General features: G+C 48.2%; 1 protein-coding gene across 7 annotated transcripts in view; it reads left to right on the top strand.

Annotated features, from left to right (window-relative positions):
• Positions 1 to 1112: 1112 nt before the first annotated feature.
• SH2D4A (SH2 domain containing 4A) overlaps positions 1113 to 21579 on the top strand; it is a 79067-nt gene continuing 58600 nt past the window's right edge. For 2 of the 7 annotated variants that reach the window (XM_047771733.1, XM_047771739.1), the window contains exons 1-3: positions 1113 to 1604; positions 6379 to 6753; positions 20017 to 20176. In XM_047771733.1, coding sequence (XP_047627689.1) covers positions 6573 to 6753; positions 20017 to 20176 — 341 coding nt within the window. In that variant the 5' untranslated portion in view covers positions 1113 to 1604; positions 6379 to 6572. The other 5 variants (XM_047771735.1, XM_047771737.1, XM_047771734.1 and 2 more) reach the window with 5 other exon arrangements.

A 21579-nucleotide genomic window follows, 5' to 3' on the forward strand; every position in this document is an offset into this window, starting at 1 on the left:
CAACCCCTAGCTTGGGAAATTCCATATGCTGTGGGTACAGCCCTAAAAAAGAAAAATAAAAACCAAATAGATAACTAATTTAAAAGGTTAGTAAAGAGTAAATAGATATTTAGCTTTTTTCTTGGAACTCTGCCCTGGGTGGGCATCGGGAACTCCTGGATAGGCATGCTGGTGACACGCATCCTATGTGTCTCTGACTGACCAGTGACCAGCAGGAAGCAGAGGCTCAGCCCCTGTCTCCTGCCAAGGGCCCGTGGCCCAGACCTACTCTCTGTAGGAGTGTTGCTGCCATGTGAAGGCGACAGTCCCCCCACAACGCATTGCAGATGCCAGAGTCGGGAAATGTTTCCAACTGAGAGCACGGCCTAAAGGGCAGGAAAATAATTCAGGGCCTCGTAATTACATAACAGAGCCCCTTGATGGTTTTTGGAGCAATTTTACCATTTGGAGCATTTGAACTGTAACACATCCTGCATACCTATTGTGTGTCTGGGTGTTGGGTAGGATTCAAACCTTCCTGGGGTAGATTAGTCCTTACATGATGTTTATGATTTCAAAGAGGTATAAAACATAGAGCTGCTGTAGCAGGCAGTGCTGCAGGGAGGATGGCAACGCAGGCCCTGGCCATCTGTTCCCTTCAGGCCCCCAGTGTCGCCACTGGCCTGGCTCCTGGCAAGTGTTCATTAAATGGTTCTCAGATGTGTTAAATGCTCACTTTACAGTTCTTCCACTGCTCCATGCAAGAAGTGTTAGGCTTCCTTCAGAGCTGGCCACAGCAGCTAGCCAGGGGCAAATGACACTCCAGCTGGAAAGACCCTAAGGGGCCATTCATTTAATAAGCAGTGGAACCAAACTGAACCAGGAATTCTCCCCAGATAGGATCTCCAGAATAGCCTTTAAATAGCTAGGCAGGAGGGCTGACCTCTACCCCAAGGCTCTAACTTCTGTAGTATGGGAAGCCTAGAAATGGGAAGGTTTCATTTCTGAAGGAGCAAGTCAGGCAGGCTGCATGGAAGAGGACCGCATTGCAATCTATAACCTCTCTCCCTGACACCTGCACCCTGGGGTCACCAAAGCAGGCTGTTTGCTGCACACATTCTGAACGTTTCCTCTAGATGGAACATGCCCCCCTCCAATGTTTCCACGCTGCTTCTACTGAACTTTCCTCCCAGATTTCCTTTTCCCTCCTCGGCCAGCTCCTCCCTCCTTCAGCAACCACCCCAACCTGACTTGGCCGCTGCTCTCAGCATTCCTTTTCTTTCTGCCCTTCTCTTTGGATTTCTTTCATTTTCTCTCCCCTTCCCCGCTGTCTCCAGTCTCCATCTTTCCAGCTGTTCTCCTCTTTGGTCCTGTCCTCCTACAAAGCCACACCCCTCCGGACAAGTGCCCAAGAGTTTGGTAATTTTCTCAAAGTCAACAGCAACAACAACAACAACAACAAGTGAGCTCCAGAGGCGCCAGAACAGAAGTTCAGCCCGCGGAGCGAAGAAAGGCCCGCCCGCCGCCGGCTCAGGCCCCACCTGCCAGGAAGCCTGGGTGCCTGGCCGCGGACCTCACCACTGTCCGCAGGACGCGCGCGGCGGGACCAGCCCCGGTGGCCGCAGGTTCGAACGGACGGGCGGGCTGGGGACGCGCTTGGCTCATGTCGCGGCCGCGTGTCTGTGCAGCCGGCTGCTCCTTCCCCTCCCTCGGCGCCCGATCAGGCGGCCCAGCCCCGCGCAGGCAGGTGCGGGCCGGGAGGGGCCAGATGGAGCCAGTGAGTGCGGGCGAGCGGGCGGGCGAGCGGGCGGGCGGGGGTGGATGGTCCCCGGGGGTTCTGGTCCCGCTGGCGCGCGGCGCGTTCCTCCGCCCAGGGGGGTCAGGTGCTGGCGGGGCGGGGCGGGGCGAGTGTCCGGTGTCGGGTGTCCGGTGTCGCTGCGCCGGCGGGAGAGCAGAGGCGCTGAGGGCCGGGCCGGTGGTCGTGGTGAGGGGTACGCGAGGCGGCGGGGCGCGCGGGAAGCTCCTGCTGCAGGCGGGCCGCGTCCCCGAGGGGCGCGAGCGGGGCTGCCAGGGAGGGAGCGTGCAGGAGGCCGGGCAGTGGCCCGTGGGGGTCGTGGGCGGAGGGAAAGGCCGGGTCTGAGGGCGCTTTCTGCCTTTGAGGGTGCGGGGTGGGGCCCAGGGTGGGCGCGCAGGGCCCAGGGTGGGCGCGCCGCCCTCGGAAGGCGGACCAGACTGTGGCCGAAGGTGGCCTGGCCGTGACCTTTCCCTGCTCTCTCCCGCCCTCTGGTTCACGCGGGCTCCCCAGAGGTGGCATGAGGGGCAGCGAAGAGGGGCAAAACTGTGCAGGTTTGCTCAGAATTGTCTTACCTTCCCCAAGAGTCACTGGAAGAGGCAAGTGAACTCCCCTCCCTCTCTTTCTAAACTTGGAGTCTGCTCACCTCCTAAAAGGCTTTGTTTGATTGCCTGTTTAATAGAAATGACTTGGGATACAATCATTATTTTTAAGTGAATAAGTGAGTGAAGGCCTATCCAGGTACAGATTTGGCATGTGAGAGGAATTTCTGGAGAAATTCACGTACAGCGATTTTTAAATATCTGAAGAATGGTATGTATTTATCAAATTTACCAAACTGCTGTCACCCATGGTAATTTGTTTTATCCCCAAAAATAGCCCTTTTGCAGATAGATTAACAAGGTAAAGTTGAGTAAGAGCATGGAAAGTCTGGAAACAGGGCTTTTTAAAAAGAATTAGAATTCAAACTATGTTTTTAACATTAAAGTTACACTGTCCATATTACAATATTTTTATGATTTAGGCTGTATCTCTGGTAAAGTAAGATCTCAGAGTCATTCAAAATACGTCTTGGAGTTCCTGTTGTGGCTCAGCGGTTAAGAACCTGACATAGTGTCCACAAGGAGGCGGGTTGGATCCCTGGCCTTGCTCAGTGGGTTAAGTGAGGATCCTGCATTGCTGCTGCAGCAGCATGGATTGCAGATGCAGCTCTGATTAGACCCCTAGCCTGGCAACTTCCAAATGCCGCAGGTGCAGCTTTAAAAAATACCAAAAAAATATAATTACTGTTTTATAAAACAGTGGCTCTGGGAAATATGGGTGCCATGACCCTTTGAAATTTTTGGAAAAAAAATAGCAGATGTGGACTCTTTGCTTGTTGTCATTTCTGTCTTTTAAGAATAGTGCTGCTCAGGAGGAAAAGAGTTAGCTGAGTTTTCCTTTCTACTGGATCTTAAATAACTGGGCAGCACTCAATGAATTGGATACGGAAAGTTACCTGTGTTTTAATCAGTATCGGCACTGATTGTCAGGGAAAGCGGGGGGAAACCCCTGGTTGGTTAATTTCCTTGTTTCTGTTTCCGCTGACCCAGCCCCACTTGCGTCTGGAACTCCGCACTATATTGTAGTTGTATTCCTAAGATGACAAAGATTCAAGTTCAGGCTCATTTCGTGGCAAGGAGACTGAGTCCGAGGAAGGGAAGTGACAACGCAAAGATCCACAGCTCAGGAGAGGCAGAGCTGTGAGCCAAGAGCTTCCTGTGCTGGGTTTGAGGAAGGAGTTCCGTTCACACTGGTGGGTGTTCACAGCCTCCGAGTGGCATGCATATTATTCAGCCTCACCCCCACAGAAAGGTTGTAAACTATGTTCCCAAGTTTCCCCTGAGGACACGGGGAGGCCAGTGTCTTTCCTTCAAGATCCTCTTTAACGTCAAAAATCTATTTGCTGCAAAAGGCAAAACGGCACAAAATCGCAGCTGTGAGGTCTTGACTGTGTCCCTTCCTGCCATCCTTCTGCCCCCTGCCCCCAGTGCTGCTCTCGGGGGTGGTAGGAGGGGGACTGAGGAGGCTCAATATTCAGTGACTGACTGGACATCAGTATCTGCGCCTGCGCCAACATGACGTCACTTCCCGCCATCTTTCCGGGGTGAGGGCTTTTCAATGCCCAGCGTCCCCAAAGCCCACCTGCAGTTACAGAGATGAGGCTTCTGCCTCCCAAGAAGGACCCTGCCTCATGTACCTTCGGTTCACCGTTTCCGCTGCCTCTAGAATTTGCTGGTTTTCATTCTGAAACTTCACCCGTGGGACCACATCCTGATGATGTTCTGATTCTGGGCTCACGGAGAAATCCTCCTGCAGTGACGTGGAGCCAAACCGCCCAGTGCCGCCCCTTTCCATCTTCTGTGAAATGGGCAGAGGGAGGGACTGAACACCAAGGTTATGGTGAAGGTTCATAAGTTACTGCATGTGCAGGGCTCAAGGTGGTGGCTGCCCAGCAGGAGTCAGCGCTTGTCACCAGTGCTGGAGGGAGGGGGCGCTGTGAAGGTGGCACGTGCCAAGTTGTAGTTTTTAGGCTCTCCCCACACCGTCGGTGTTGCTGTCACCCAGTTCAAAATGGGGAACAAAGTAGAAGTTTCCAGCTTCCCTGAGCAGCTCCTTCTCCACGTGTTTTATTCCTGTGAAAGTCATCCCTGGTAGAGGCATGTGCCAGCATGAGGACGTTTACCGGAATGTCAAGGACTCATTGACTTTGGTTTCTTACCACTTGGACTGGGAGGACCAGGGTCAACTGAGCAGAGGAACTGCATTCTTTCTGCAGCTCTGTCATCTACAGACCAGGGCTCGGCCTCTGGAAACCTCTCCGTAGTGTGGATTTAGTTGATCCCACCCCTGGAGAAGGTGTGAGACCCCAAAGTCAAGAAGCCACCACAGGACATCAGCTCTGGCTGTGATAGCCTTTGTGGGTCATCTCAAAGCAAAACACAAAGCTAGCAAGATAGCTTGGGAGGGATGGCCATACCTGACTGAGTTAAAGTCAGACAGCACCTTTCATCCTTTAAATTTTCTCTTAATATTGTGTTCTCTTTGAGATCCAGTATTCGAATGCTGCATCCAATAGGATGCAGTTAGCGGGAATCCTAGTAGCCTCAGCTAAGGTCCCTGCTACACAATGACTGGTTAATGAATCTAACCACAGGCTGTGTATGCACACCACTCTGGGTACCTTGGCTGGTGATCACACTTGTCTCAAAAGAGTTGTGTAAGTGGAGAAACAGCTTTGCAAGGGGGACAGGGAGGAAAGGAAGGGGGAAAGGAGGAGGGAGAGAAGGGGCAGGGGAGGGAAAAGGGGGAGGGGGGAGGGTAGGAAAAGAGGAGGAGGCAGGGGGAGGAGGAGAGGAAGCTGCAGGGAACTCCCAGGGGGTGGGAGGAGCACCCTAGTCTGGCTGGGGAATAACCAGTTGATGGAACTGGGAGGAGTCATGGTGTGGCTAAGTGACTGGTCTGAAGTTTAAGAGCCTTTGGACTTAGTTTGGAGAAACAAGATATTTGAGAAGGCGTGGTGAGATTATGGAGGCATTGTATGCAAAAAAAGATTAGTCAATTTCTTAGACCATAGGCGATCCTGAAAAGTTGCAAGAAGTAAATTTTTTTTGTGTGTATCCCATTGTATTGAAACAAAATAAGGGTCTTTTTTCCCCCAGAATGGAAATCTATGCATTATTTCCTTCTGATGACAAAAATATGAAGGGTGCTTTTTTTAAATAGACCAAATAGAAATGTATAAAGTAGAATGAAATTGCAGTGGAGTTGACACCCCTGTGTGTTCAGGTCCAAGGCGCCACCCTTTGAGAAACTCACTGTAGAGCTAGGACCCTTTGTGAGGAACCCAGTCACCTTGTCACTCCCCCAGTTTATCTGGTCTGTAGATTTAAATCTGGCTAAATTAGGTTATCAAGAAGAGGTACACCTAAAACCTGGTGACCTTCCAGAATGTACATGAATGTTCTCTCCTGCACCTGGTCTGTTCTCCTGATTCTAGCGAGTTGTCTGAATGTTGCATTGTCCTTTTGTGAAGATGAACGTACATAATGGTGTTTGTTTAGTGCTACTTTTAAAAGGCAATGAGAAATTGCATTGTGGTCTAATTTTTATTCTTTTTCCTTTCTCGAGCCTAGCTCTGGCTTGGTTTGGGTTTGGGTCGGTCATTCTCCAACATCTCAAAAATGGCATTTTCTTTTGAAATAAGTTGTTGGGAGAGAGCCTTTTAATTTCTTCCTGTGCCTTTGTCTCTTTAACTCTGTTCTTAGCCATGAACTTGGTGGTTTGTTGGGCTCTGAGGTAATAGTATGTTTGCTCAGTTGGGAGAAGGCCAAACGTCTGTTAATTTTTTTGTTTCCCTGAGACTGACTGTAAAAAGTTATGATTTTTTTTTGATAAAGTATCTTTGGAAATTACAAGATACAGGTTATACAAACAAAGCCTGCCTCAGCTTTCTCCTGAAATGAAAAGCAATACTGTATTTCCTCCAGGCATTATTCCCAAGCCTGTCCTTGACCTGCATCTCTACCTTTTAACACTACCTGCATTTTGGCTATCTCTTTTTGCAGGTTCATGCACAGCATTTTGGACAGGATGCTTGGTGCCGCGAACCCAGAGCCAGTTTGCTGAATTACTGTCCAGGCCCCTTGAGTCTCTGGGAAGGTCTGCAGGTGCCTCCAAGTGCCAGCTCAGGTCGAGTCAGCCCAGGAAGCTGTTTTCAAGGGCTTCTGTCACGGGTGTAAAAGACTCCAGCCCTGCAAAGATGCTGAAACAGATACTGTCCAAGATGTACATAGACCCTGATCTGCTGGCAGAGCTCAGTGAAGAACAGAAACAGATCCTGTTCTTCAAGATGAGGGAGGAGCAGGTCCGCCGATGGAAAGAAAGAGAAGAAGCAATGGAAAAAAAGGAGTCCTTGCCAGTGCAACCCAGGCCAAAGAAAGGTAAGCGGAGCCCGCCTCTCCTGCGAGCTGGCAAGTGGAATGTCCCCTTGCTTGTTTCCTCATTTCACACCAGCCAGAAGCAAGCCAGGCTTGAGGCCTAGTCTGGCAGGTGGACCCTGGGTGATACTGAGATTCTAATAGTGCAGTTTATCAACTTGAAGTCTCTCTCTCTCTCTCTCTCTCTCTCACACACACACACACACACACACACACACACATATATACACACAAACATGCCCAGACCACAATTACTGTGGAGTCCTGAGGCCAAAAGCAGATCTCTTATTTGAAACCAGACTGACCTTAAGCTGCAGGAAAAAATCACCCAGGGAGCTGGACTTGAGAATGACTTCTATTCCCTTTTGGTCACAGACCAAAAGGATTTTGCTACCAGCCTAGAAGTCCTGGTGTCAGCCTCTCAATGGTGTTTGCATGTCCTAGACTTTAAGAGATTTTTCTTTGAGTTATCTTTTCGAGGGGGCAGTTCCCTTTTAAAATACAAATACTGCTAAGAGGAAAAAAGTTGTAATATGAATCTTATTTAGTGTGAGTTAATTTTTCAGATGTAGTTCTTCTTCCTGACCCAAGGAGTCCCAGGTAGTTTGAGAAGGCCTTTGGGGACCATGAGGAGGAATTCCTTGTATGTTAGGTTTAAAGCATATACACACACAGACATGGAAAAGCACACATTACACACACACACGCACACACACATACCCTGCCACCACACACATATTCTGTTATGGATGAATGCCTGTGTCGTTTATTTTATTTTTATTTATTTTTATTTTTTTATTTTTTTATTTTTGTCTTTTTGCCTTTTCTAGGGCTGCTCCCGCGGCATATGGAGGTTCCCAGGCTAGGGATCTAATCAGAGCTGTAGATTACGCCAGAGTCACAGCAAGGTGGGATCTGAGCTGCATCTGTGACTTACACCACAGCTCACAGCAACGCTGGATCCTTAACGCACTGAGCAAGGCCAGGGATCCAACCCGCAACCTCATGGTTCCTAGTAGGATTCGTTAACCACTGTGCCATGATGGGAACTCTGTGTTGTTTATTTTAAAAAAAAGTTTTCAAGGTCACTTACAGAGAGGCATTCAGATCAATTTCTCTTCATTTTTCAGGAAGCCAGGAAAAACTGAATTTGATAAAACCGTTTGGGGTTTCAGAGACTGTGAAAATGAATCCCACTTGTGTGCTGGTACCTACACAGACACAAAAAGGAAGTCCATTTAGTGACCTTTACCTTCTACTGCCTTTTTATTAGAACCTTTTTTTTTTTTCAATCAAGCCTTTATAGTGATATGGAAACAAATACAAATACCTCATTTATTATTATTATCAATATCAGCTATTTTTAAATACCTGTTTTGCAAAGCACTTTGACATGCATTATGTCATCTTTGCAACATTTCTGCAGAGTTGGTATTAATTGTCCTATTTTACAAATGAGGAGACTTAGAATCAGAGAAATTCAGTAATAAATGCAAGGTCACACCACCATTTGGTGCCCAGATATGTGGGGTTTCCCAGTACCCTACGCTCTCCAAATAGAGACTCGTTTTACCTTCGAGAGGTGACATGAAGCCTGAGCTTTTATCTTTCTGAACAGATTGAGTAGTATTCCATTGTAAATGTGTACCTCATCTTTTATTCATTCATCTGTTGATGGACATTTAGGTTGCTCCCTTGTGTTGGCTGTTGTAAATAGTGTTGCAGTGAACATAGGTGTGCATGTATCTTTTCAAATAACTGTCTTTGTTTTTTTTCAGATAGATGCCCAGGAGTGGGATTGGTAGGTCATAGGGTAGTTCTATTTTTAGTTTTTGAGGAGCTTCCTTACTGGTTTCCACAGTGGCTGCACCAATTTACATTCCCACCAACAGTGTACAAGGGTTCCCTTTTCTCCACATTCTTGCCTATATTTGTTATTTGTGTTCTTTTTGATGATAGGAGATGAATCAGAGCTGCAGCTGCAGGCCTACACCACAGCCACAGCAACATCAGATCTGAGTCACGTCTGTGATCTGCACTGCAGCTCATGACAATGCCAGATCCTTAACCCACTGAGCGGGGCCAGGGATCCACATCCTCATGGATACTAGTCAGGTTCATTACCACTGAGCCACAATGGGAACTCCTGTTTTGGTTTTTTTTTAGACGTTTTCCACCCTTTCTTCTTTTTCTTTTCTCTTGTGATTTGATGATTATCTATAGTGTTATGTTTACATTCCTTTCTCTTTTTTGTGTGTATATCTATTATAAATTTTTGGTTTGCTGTTACCAGGGGGCTTATATATAATAGCCTACAAAATACATGATTGTTTTAAGTAGCTGAAATCTTAACTTCATATGCATTTTAAAAACCCTGCTTTTGTATGTTCCTCCCTCATGATTGCTGTTTTTAATATCATTTTTACATCTAATTGTTTTGTATATCCTTTAACTGCTTATATGTTATTTTAATGCTTTTGTTTTTAAACTTCCTTACCAGCTTTATGAGTGAATGATTTCATACCTTTACTGTATGTTTGCCTTTACTGGTGAGCCTTTTTCATTTTGTAATTTTCTTATTTCTAGGTGTGGCTTTTTTTTTTTTTTTTTGCTTGGAGATGTTCCTTTAGCATTTGTTGTACATCTGGTTTGGTGATGCTAAATTCTTTAAATTTTTTTTTTGTCTGTGAAGCTTTTGATTTCTCCTTCAAATCTGAAAGAGTGCTTTGCTGGGTAGAGTATTTTTGGTTGTAGGTTTTCCCCTTTTATTATTTTAAACATATCTTGCCACTCCCTTCTAGCTTGTAGAGTTTCTGCTGAAAAATCAGCTGATAGCCTTATGGGAGTTCCCTTGTATGTTATATGCTTTTCCCTTGCTACTTTTAATGTTGTCTCTTTTTCTTTAATTTTTGTCATGTTATTTACAAAGTGTCTTGGTATATTCCTCTTTGAGTTCATTTTGTATGGGACTTTCTGTACTTCCTGGACTTGGGTGACTATTTCCTTTCTCAGGTTAAGGAAGTTTTCAGCTATTATGTCTTCTAATATGTTCTCAGATGCTTTTTCTCTTCTCTTTCTGGGTCCTCTATAATGCAAACATTGGTATGCTTGATACTGTCCCAGAGGTCTCCTCATTTCTTTTGTTTTTTTTCTTTTTCTCTGTTCAGCAGCAGTGATTTCCACTACTCTGTCTTCAAACTCACTTATCTGTTCTTCTGTATCATTTAATCTACTATTGTTTCCTTCTAGTGTATTTTTCATTTCAGTTATTGTATTCTCTGTTTGGTTGTTATTTATATTTTCTCTTTGTCAAAAACGTCTAACTTCTTGCTCTGTGCATCCACTCTCCTCCCAAGTTCTTTGATCATCTTTACAATAATTACTCTAAATTCTTTCTTGGGCAAATTGCCTGTCTCTACTTCACTTATTTCTTCTTCTGGGGTTTTATCTTGTTCCTTCATCTGTGACATGTTCCTCTGCCATCTCTTCTTGTGTCCCAGCAGTGCCCTCCCCTCTCACCATCCAAGCTATATGGTCTGGGGGTTCCCCCTAAGAGGTCTGTGTGATTCCTTCTGTTCTGGAGTCTGAGTATGTTGGCTATCTGGTAGGCTGATGGGTTGCCAGCCCCTGCCTAGAGCAGATGCTGCTGGTTGCCCTTTAGAGGAGCCTGGTCACGAGGTGTTTGGTTACGGTATCCTAGGGGACCCTGGGGTGGTGGGTGGAGTCAGCATCCCAAAGACTCTGGGGCTGTTGCTCACACACTAGCAAGTGAAGCCAGGTCATGGGGTTAGTGCCAGATTTTTGGAAGGCAGAGCTGGGTCCTGAAGTCTGGCTGCAGGGCCCAGGGACCCCACAGCTCATTTCAAATCATTGGAGGAAGGGATGTCTTGACCCAGGTGAGTATAGAGTCTGAGGTGTCCTGAAGCTTGTGTTGGCCTGTTAGTGGGTAGGAACAAGGCCCAGCTGATCCCAGCATAGAGTCTAGCCTGCTGTGGGTGGGCTGCATCTGTAGGCTGTGGGACTATAATTTTTTTGCATCTGGTGTCTGCCCCCTAATGGGTGAGGCTGGTCCAGAGACTAATGCAGGCTTCCTGGAGGGCAGGGCTAATGTCCACCCACTAGTGGGTGGAGCTGGGTCTTGGTCTTCTGGTGGGCAGGGACACATCTAGGGGTGTGTCTAGAGGCAGGTGTGGGCTCAGGAAGTCTTTAGGAAGCCTGTCTGCTCTTGGGTGGGACTATATCCCCACCCAGTTAGCTGTTTGGCCTGAGGTGTCTCAGCTCTGCTGCTGTTGGGTGGAACCAGGTCTTGGCAGTAATGTGCCAAGATGGCAGCTGCCAGCAGCACTGTTCTCAGGATAGAAGGTTCCCCAGTACATCTGCCCCCAGTGTCTACAGCCCCAGGGTGAGCCCTAGCCACCCCCACCTCTTTGGGAGACTCTCAAAGACTAGCAGGTAGGTTGGCCCAAGGTCCTATCAAATTACTACTTTTGCACTGGGTCCTGGTGCATGTGGGATTTTCTGTGTGCTGTTCAAGAGCAAAGTCTCTGTTTACCCCAGTCCTGTGGGATCCCAAAAATTAAGCTCCATTGGCCCTGAAAGCCAAATGCTGTGGGGACTCAAATTCCCAGTTCAGGACTCCCAGGCTGGGGACCCTAACATGGGTCTCAGATCTCTCACTCCTGCAATATGATTCTTCTCCAGTTTGTGGGTCACCCACCCAGAGGGTATGAGACTTGATTATTCTACAAGGCTGCCCCTCCTACCTGTCTCATTGTGGTTCCTTCTTTATATCTTTAGTTGTAGAAGATCTTTTCTAGAAGGTTCTGGTCTTTTTCATCAGTGGTTGTTCTACAGATGTGATTTCAGTGTGCTCATGAGAGGAGCTCAGGGTCTTTCCACTCTGCTATCTTGGATGATCTTCTCCTTTGTATTTTTTGTTATTTTTTTCTTTTCTTTTTTTTTTAGGGCAGCACCTGCAGCATATGAAAGTTCCCAGGCTAGAGGCTAAATCGGAGCTGCTGCTGTCAGCCTACACCACAGACACAACAATACCAGATCCGAGCTGCAGCTGTGACCTTTACACCACAGCTCATGGCAATGCTGGATCCTTAACCCTCTGAGCAAGGCCAGGGATTGAACCCACATCCTCATGGATACTAGTTGGGTTTGTACCACCAGCGGCAATGGGAACTCCTCCGCCTTTGATTTTTTAATGGGACTGCTAGAAAATGTATAACTCCAGAGCTCGCATTGGACAGAAACAGCCAGTGCTGGTTGAGCTGACAGCATGACAGACCCTGAGCTCTCTGCTTAAATATATTATCTCATTAATAATGACAGCCAAGCCTGGAGCTAAGTTACCATTCACAGATAAGGAAAGCAAGGCTGAGGGCCCTTAGTTCACTTGACGAGGCAGCAGATAGCTGCCTTGAGTATGTGACCTTGAGTCTGACTCTTCCAAAGCTGATACTGTAACTAACCTGCCACCTGCCCAGTTTGCCTGGAGCTTCGTAACAGTTCCTGTTGTCTGCAGGTGCCCTGCACACGTCTGAATGTGTGCTTGCATCGGGGCCCTGCCTGGAGCCTTTATTCTGTGAGATCTTGTAACACACAAGGAGAGGCCTCATTTGGTAGAGGCTGCCCAGCATCGGGGCCTCTCTCTGGCTGGCGGAAACCTCATGCAGGAGGCTGTGCTCTGGTCACCATGTGTGGTGTCAAGGGGCTCCTTGTGTGCCCTGGAAACAGACCAGGGCTCCTGAAACTTCATCTGTGCATTCTCATGGTTTTTTTTCACATGATGATAAAGCCTTGGTTTGTTCCACTTTCCATGTCTACTTCCACCCCTGCCATCACTCCTGACCCACCTCGGTGACCTCTCCTGTTGGATACAGTTCTTACTTCGGCCACATCCGACCCTGTGAGTTGTGTCTCAGAGTCTCTCTTGCTGTCTCTGTGACTCTTTCTTCTCTGTCTCTGCCTGACCCTGACTACCCGTGTCCTCCATCAGTGTTGATAACTTCACGGTGGGATTGAGGGGCCCTTAGACTCCATGGAAGATGTACTGAAAGCCTGGACCAGGAAAATGCACACAGAGGGCGTTTCCTTACAGTTTCCCAATGTTCACAGACCCCTCAAGCTCATTCACAGACCCATGGACGAGGTCAAGTTTAAGGTCACTATTATCACCCTGGGGCACCTCTTACACTCTTCAGGGTTAAACACTACCTACTGCCAGTGACTATCCCGTGTTGTGAAGCCAGAACTCTCACCTGTTACCCAGTGAGCATCACCGCTCAGCAGATCCTTGGGTCCTGCAAGCTTGATGCCAACGGAGTTCATCAGCATCACCCCAGTCCTCCCCGCCCCCCAGGCCTGGTCTTGCCCTCAGTCTCCACCATGACCTGCAGTCCTGCTCTGTCCAAAGTCACCAGAGCCAGAAATCCAGGGGATCCTGGTTACTCCTAACCTCACCCCATCTGCTCCATCCCACAGAGCTTTCTCCACCCACATGCTGGTCTGTGAGTGCCTGCAGGGCAGCAGCCTTGTATGATGTGTTTCATTTAATCCTCACGAGACTCTGGAGAGGTGAACATTACCCCCTTATTCTTACAAATAAGGAAATAACCTTGGAGGAAGTAGTTTATGTGGGTCAGAATTTGAACTCAGATCTACTCCATATCTTTTCTGAGCCATAGCCACCAGCCCTGTCTGAGCCTCTAACTCTGGGCTGGATTGTGTAGCGGGCTTAGCGTCTTATGTGGTGAACCCTGTATGTGCAGGGTTACTGGCCACCCTCCCCTTTCACCCTCCTGAGTGTGACTCACCTTCTCACTTTGTGCCATCACCTGACCTGCTTCCTCGGACCATGGTACCCTGCAGGTTCTCCAACATCATTTCTGTTCTTTCATCTCTAAAATAAGCATAAACATTTTTAACATTTTAATAGATGAACTCATGTTAGTAACTTCAGCATTATTACCCAGGTAACTCCAGGAAGTCCCTGAAGGACTTCCCCTGGCCCCTTCTGTTCTGTGGGCCCGAGAGAGCATGTGATGGTGACCCCACACCCAGCTTGCTCAACACGGCCCTGCACACATTTGATTCCTGCCATTCCTATGGGTGGGTTTCCTTTATGCTCTGAAAAGTGTTTCAGTTTGGGAGTTCCCATTGTGGCTCTGTGGTAATGAACCCAACTGGTATCCATGATGATGTGGGTTTGATCCCTGTACTCGATCAGTGGGTTAAGGATCTGGTGTTGCTGTGAGCTGTGGCGTGCGGTGTAAGTCACAGACAAGGCTCAGACTCTGCTTTACTGTGGCTGTGGTGTAGGCTGGAGGCTGCAGTTCAGATTCAACCCCTGGCCTGGGAACTTCCATATGCTATGGGTACGGACTTTAAAAAAAAAAAAAAAAAAAGAATAGAAAAAGGGTTTCAGTTTGGACAGTGCACTGTGCACTAGAGGCTGCTCTAAACACAGGTTTTACCATCTCACAGACAGGTTTTGAATTCTGGTTCCAACTTTACCAGCTCGATAATCCTGGGCCTGAGCCTCAATTTCCTTGTGGTAAAATAGGGGCTAGTACTAGCTCCTGGTGATGCTCTAGATGTTTAAAGGCAGATCTGGCATGGGCATCAGGCAGAAGGGGCATGACCATAGCAGCCAAGTCCTGGAGGCCCTACCAGCCAGGCTCTTGTCTTTAGGTTTCTGGGGTGGAGGTGGGGTGTCCTAGAGAAGTGGTCAGAGTGGCTGGAGTTCAGGGAGCACATGGACACTTCACAGCCTGGCACTGGTGGGAGCCCTGCTTAGGTCCTCTCTGGTGACTCCCTCTCTTTTCTTCCTTCTGAATCAGGACTCTTTTCCCTCCTTTTTCTTTTGTGTGCTGAACGGAGCACATGCTTTTCCTTTATTTATTTATTTATTTTTGTTTCTTTTGGGGCTGCACCTGTGGCATATGGAAGTCCCAAGGCTAGAGGTTGGCTCGGATCTGCAGCTGCTGGCCTATACCACAGGCACAGCAATGTGGGATCCAAACCATGTCTGTGACCTACATCACAGCTCATGCAACACCAGATCCTTAACTCGCTGAGTGAGACCAGGGATCAAACCCTTGTCCTCACGGATATTAGATTCGTTACCACTAAACCACAAGGGGAACTCCTGGACTTTTTATTTTAAATTGAAGTGTAATTGATTTACAATATTGTGTTCATTTCAGGTGTACAACATAGTGGTTTGGGTTTTATTGCAGATTATATTTAATTATAGGTTATTACAAGATATTGAGTATTGTTCCCTGTGCTTTACTGTAGATCCTTGTGGTTTATCTGTTTTATGAATAGTAAGTGGTAGTTTATATCTTTTAATCCCAAACTCCTAATTTATCCCTCCCTCTTTCTCTCCATTGGTATCTATATGTTCGTTTGCTATGTTTTTAAGTGTTTCTGTTTTGTATGTAGATTTATTGGTATTAATTTTAGATTGCACATATAAGTGATATCACAGTATTTTTCTTTCTCTGTCTGGCTTATTTCACTTAGTATGAGAACCTCTAGTTGCATCCATATTGCTGCAAATGGCAATATTTCATTCTTTTTTATGGCTGAGTAGTATTCCGTTGTATATATGTACCACTTCTTATCCATTCATCTGCTGATGGACACTTAGGTTGTTTCCATGTTTTGGCTATTGTGAATAGTGATGCTCTGAATACTGGGGTGCATGTATCTTTTTGAATTAGAGTTTTTTTTTCCCCAGGTATATGCTCAGGAGTAGATTGCTGGATCATATGGCAACTCTGTTTTTAGTATTTGAAGGAAGCTCCATACTGTTTTCCACAGTGGTTGTACCAATTTATGTACTTACCAACAGTGTAAGAGGGTTCCCTTTTCTCTACACCGTCTCCAGCATTTGTTATTTGTAGATTTTTTTTTAAATGATGGCCATTCTGACTGATTTGAGCTGATACATTATAGTTTTGATTTGCATTTCTGTAATAATTAGCGATGTTGAGCATCTTTTCATGTGCCTGTTGGCCATCTTCATGTCTTCTTTGGAAAAATGTCTATTTAGGTTTTCTGCTCATTTTTTGCTCAGGTTGTTTTTTTTTTTTTTTTGATATTGAGTTGTACAAGCTGTTTGTATATTTTGGAGATTAACCTCTTGTTTGTCACATCACTTGCAAATATTTTCTCCCATTCTGTAGGTGGTCTTCTTGTTTTGTTGATGGTTTCCTTTGCTGTGCAAAAGTTTATAAGTTTGATTAGGTCCCGTTGTTTCTTTTTACTTTTATTTCTTTTGCCTTGGGAGACCGATCTAAGAAACAGTTGTTACAATTTCAGAGAATGCTTTGCCTATGTTCTGTGCTAGGAGTTTTGTTTTGTTTTGTTTTGTTTTGTTTTGTTTTGTTTTGTTTTTAGGCTGCACCTGCAGCATTTGGAAGTTCCTAGGCTAGGGGTTGACTCTGAGCTACAGCTGCCAGCCTACATCACAACCACAGCAATGCAGGATCCAAGCTGCACTGCATCTGTGACCTACACCACAGCTCACAGCAACACCTACACCACAGCTCACAGCAACGCTGGATCCTTTACCCATGAGTAAGGCCAGGGATCGAACCCACATCCTCATGGTTACTAGTTGGATTCATTACCACTGAGCCACAACGGGAACTCCTCACCTAGTTTTATGGTGTCTGTCTTATAGTTGTGGACCCTTGCTTGGTCATTCAGACCAAGAATGTGCAGCTAATTATTTCTGAGTGCTTGTCATGTGACAGGCCTGTGAGTTCAGATTCATCACCTCAGTTTTATCAGAGAGGGAGCTCAGGCTTGGAGAAATAAAGTGATGTATACATGGTCACATAAAGAGTTGGTAGAAGCACTGGGATTTGAGTACAACTTCCTGGCTTTATGCAATACAGGGCCTAAATTTACCTCCTTTAGCCTGATATCTGGGTCCTCTGTCAGGTGGACCCCCTGTTCCCCCTGTGTGACTCTCAGCTCACATCCAGGTGACTTTTAAGAACTATTTCACTCTGGGGGAGACCAATAGTTCCCCATGGACCCTCGTTGATTCCCTTCTCTGGTCATTTTTTGGAGGGAGGTGCACCGTGGCATGCGAAAGTTCCCGGCCAGGGATTGAACCCTCGCCACAGCAGTGACAACCCCAGATCCTTAACCTGCTGAGCCACAAGGAAACTCCCATCTTCTCTGGTCTTTGTGTGCAGACTAAAGCTACCCCTATTTTGTATCTAAATTCCATATCCATCTTCCCAAACTGAACACAACATGTTCTCTGTTCTCCCAAAGCATCCTCCATCCTCTGAATCCTACTTGAACTCCATTGTGGTTACAGTGTATGTCCCCCTGCACCATCCCCTGGCACTGTAGCATCCCTCCCCAAGTTGCATTACATCTGCAACTGACTGGTTGTTCAATGCCCACCTCCTCCAATGAGAATATGAGTCCCGAGAGCAGGGTCTGGTCTGTCTCTATTCCAAGTATATCTGGGACATCTTTACAGGTCCTGGCGCCCAATAGATTCGCAGTGAAGTTCATTAAGTGAGTGACCTCACACCTTGCTCTTTCTCCCCAGGCTGTGGGTGACGTGCAGGAGGATGGCCATGTCAGTTACATCCCAGGTCCCCGCAGCATCCCGCTGTGCGTGGTGCTAGCATTAGGAATGAACCCCGCAGAAGCCCTGCTGGCTTTCCTAGCATGACTTCCCTCCCTCTCCTGGGTTTAGGGAGCTGTGTGGCCCCCCTGAAGCCCCCGGAGCTGTCAGAGCAGAGACTCCTGTCAGTGCTGCTCCGTTTTATCTCCTTCCCTCTCCCCTCGTGCCCCCTGCCACCCGAGCCACCACATCTTTATCTTCACCACCCCTCCTTCAGAAATGGCAGGACCCTGTTCTTCCCTCTGCTGCACCCCCACCCCCCCACCCCGACCTTCTGTTTCTAAGGCTCTCCTGTGTTTACGGTGTTTCTGTCCCCACCCAGGGCCACGCCTTCCCCAGGAATTATGTCACCACCTGGCCATGCTCTGGGACACGCTTCAGGGACCTGAGTAGAGCTGCTGGGCCTCCTCCCTCCTGCCTCCCAGCCCTCAGCCACCTTTAGGTGTCCTTCTGCTTCCGAAAGCATTGGAAGGGTGGGGGGAGATGTGGGCAGAGTGAAAATACTCTTAGTTACTAGGGGTGATAGTAAAGGGGGTGATGAGGTGTCCCCACTTCCTCCCCTTCCTCCTATCAGGCATTTCCTCCAAGGAGGCAGAGCTGACCTTCCAGCACATCTGCATCCACCTGTGCACAGAATGTTTGGCTCTTGTCCTGGTGAGGGCCGTGACCACCCCACTTCACCCCCAAATATCCTATTTAGAACACCATTATACCCCAGAACATTTCTGTGGCCCTGAGGCAAGTGGAAGGTGCCAAAATAAAGAGCAGACCTGACCGTGAGCAGCCGCTTTTGAATGTGTCCTGAGGTAACCCTAGAAACCATCTTTTTCCTCTTTTTTTTTTGTCTTTTTAGGCCTGCACCTGCAGCATATGGAAGTTCCCAGGCTAGGGGTTGAATCTGAGCTGTAGCTGCTGGCCACAGCCACAGCAATGCCAGAGCTAAGCCTCATCTGTGACCTACACCACAGCTCACAGCAACACCAGATCCTTTAACCCACTGGGCAAAGCCAGGGATCGAACCCACGTCCTCATAGATTCTATTTGGGTTCATTATCACTGAGCCACGATGGGAACTCTCGTGGAAACCATCTTCTACTTCCCATGACATGTCCATGGCCTGGCCTGCGTCCCAGCCACTGCCCTGGGTCACATGCACACTCAGCATCACTGGCTGGGGTGGGTCCTCAGGCTCAGGCATCTTGACTAGGACTGGCTGTGGACATAACAGCCCTGGTGGGTGCCTGCTGGGGCCTTCTGAGTTAGGACTGTCCCCGACCTCTCCTGGGAATGGCCCACCATCCTGGTTCCTGAGAACATGACCTTGGTGGCCGCATCTGATGAGCAGGAGCTAGAATGAATGCAACACAGCTCCTGAGACCAGTTGCAAACACCAGATTTCCAGTAGCTTCCCCACATTTCACACTCCAGGGTTCGAGTCTCCAGCTGTGTTGTAGTAAACAGCAGCAGAGGGATGGTGGCGCCAGCTCCTCCTGAGTACCCATCGTGTGGGCAGGGGCGGGGGAACAAGCCGGCATAACCCCTGCCTCCTTCCCACAGCCTCCCCTGCAGCAGATGTTAGTATTCTCATTTTGCAGACAAGGAAATTGAGGTTGAGGAAGGGTAAACCATTTGTCCAAGACACACAGCTAAGTGGCAGGGCCAGGATTCAAACTAAAGCCAGTCTAACTCTAAAGCACAGGCCTTTTACCCATTAATGGTGTATATAGTGGATATGCCAAGCTCTGGAACAGCTGGGTACAGGAACATTCTTTTTTTTTTCAGGTCGCACCCACAGCATATGGGAGTTCCCAGGCTAGGGACTGACTTGGAGCTGCAGCTGCCAGCCTACACCACAGCAACACAGAATCCAAGCTGCATGTACAACCTACACCGCAGCTCATGGCAACGCCAGATCCTTAACCCACTGAGTGAGGCCAGGGGTCGAACCTGCGTCCTCATGACTATTAGTCGGGTTCATTACTGCTGAGCCACAATGGGAACTCCTGATTCTTCACCTGTTGGCTCTGTTACCCTACAGGATAATGCAAATAACGCTTTTCCCATCTCACCATCCTGCCTTTCAAAATGGGCTTGTGCAAAAACCGTATCTATCATATTTTCTTATTTATTTATTTTGCTTTTTTTAGGGCCACACCTGTGGCATATGGAAGTTCTCAGGCTAGGGGTTGAATTGGACCTGCGGCTGCCAGCCTACACCCCAGTCATAGCAACAGCAGACCTGAGCCGAGTCTGTGACCTACACTGCAGCTCATGGCAACACCGGATCCTTAACTTACTGAGCGGAGCCTGGGATCAAACCTGCATCCCCATAGATATGAGTCAGGTTTGTAACTCACTGAGCCACAACAGGAAATCCCATATCTGTCGTATTTTAAAATAAGCATCCCTCAGCCACCGCCACGTCCACCCTTGCTGTCGTCCCAGGATGCTCCTTGTTTTGAGTGGGCTGGAAGGCTTTGCCTCATCAGAATCCCCCCCGACACTCCCCAAGACCCTAAATGCCTTAAGGATGGAAAACCTAGTAACCCATGACTACAGATGTTTGTTCAGTCTGAATCCTGTTTTGCTTACAGACAACGGCAAATCCGTCCATTGGAAACTGGGAGCTGATAAGGAGGTCTGGGTGTGGGTGATGGGCGAGCACCATCTCGATAAGCCCTACGATGTGCTCTGCGATGAGATTCTTGCCGAGCGGGCGCGGCTGAAAGCAGAGCAGGAGGCTGCAGAGCTCAGGTATGAGATCCGCTCCACACAGCAGGGCCCCGTAGGGCTTGAGGCACGAGGGTGACCTCCCGTCTCTGGAACGCTCCTTTAGTTTGCCAGTGAATCCTTTCATTTTCACCACGACACCACGTCGGCTGTTTCATTTCCCCACTTTGACGTGGACACGATCCCCCAGGGGCCCCGGGCTACCCTGGAATTGTTCTGGAGACTCACAGGCTGGAGGAGTGAGGGAGGCACAGGGACCCTCAGGCTTTAGGGCAGGCAGCTGAGCCAGTGGGCCCATGGGGGCTTGTCTGTGCCAGGCGCTGGGGGTCCAGAGAGGAACAGGGAGCAGAAACAGGTATGTGCACAGGCTGCTGTAGGTACTGTGTCTGAGGCCAAGCAGAGCGCTCTCTGAGCCCACCAGCGTGTTGCACAGAATTGGCCCTAGAAAGATGAGTAGTTTTGCAGCTATAGCAGGTCGGGCAGGAAACCGCAGGCAGTCAAGACCCCTCAGTTGTGAGTGTGGGCGATGCTTTGGGTGATAGTCACTTGCATGTTCAGGGTACACATGGGCTGTGGTAGGAGATGGGGCCTTGCTCTAAAGTGCCTTGAAAGCCAGAGTTAGAGGTTGGACCTAATTCTGTGGACAGTGAGGCTGTTCTGAGTGAAGAAGTGACACAATCGAGTGGAGATACAGGAAAGTAACTGGGGTGGAGCAGTGAGGCAGGGGGTGGGTCCCTTAGGCAGGGTGCCGGGGTGGCCTCACAAAGCCCCCTGAATGTCGGCAGCCCTATGTGACTGGGGGAAATGGAAACAGACCATTCCTTAGGGCTGTGACTTCACAACTGGAATTGGACCTGTGGAGAGAAAGGAACTACTTGCTGCTGGTGACGAGAGCTTAGCTTTTGAGCTGGGAGCCAGGTTCCAGTCCTGGCTGCTGTGTGGCCTCAGATAAGTGATACCTTTTTTTTTTTTTTTTTAATTTTTTTAAGGGCCACACCGATGGCATACTAAGGCTCCCAGGCTAGCAGTTAAATCAGAGCTGCAGCTGCCAGCCTACACCACAGGCACAGCAACACCAGATCCGAGCCTCATCTGTGACCTGCCCCACAGCTCTCACGGCAAAACAGATCCTTAACCCACTGAGCGAGGCCAGAGATTGAACCTGCATCCTCATGGATACTAGTTGGGTTCGTTACCACTGAGCCACAACAGGAACTCCAGTGATGCTTTTTCTGAGTCTCTTATAACAAGGCAAAGATAACAGCCTTCCCCACAGGGTTGCTATAGATTGTTAATATCTTCTTCTTCTTCTTTTTTTTTTTTTTTTCTGGCCATGACATGCAGAAGTTCCCAGGCCAGGGATCGAACCCAAGCCACAGCAGTGACAATGCTGGATGCTTAACCACTAGGCCACCAGGGAACTCCTA

Source organism: Phacochoerus africanus, chromosome 3 (genome assembly GCF_016906955.1).
Source record: "Phacochoerus africanus isolate WHEZ1 chromosome 3, ROS_Pafr_v1, whole genome shotgun sequence".
Lineage (NCBI taxonomy): Eukaryota > Metazoa > Chordata > Mammalia > Artiodactyla > Suidae > Phacochoerus > Phacochoerus africanus.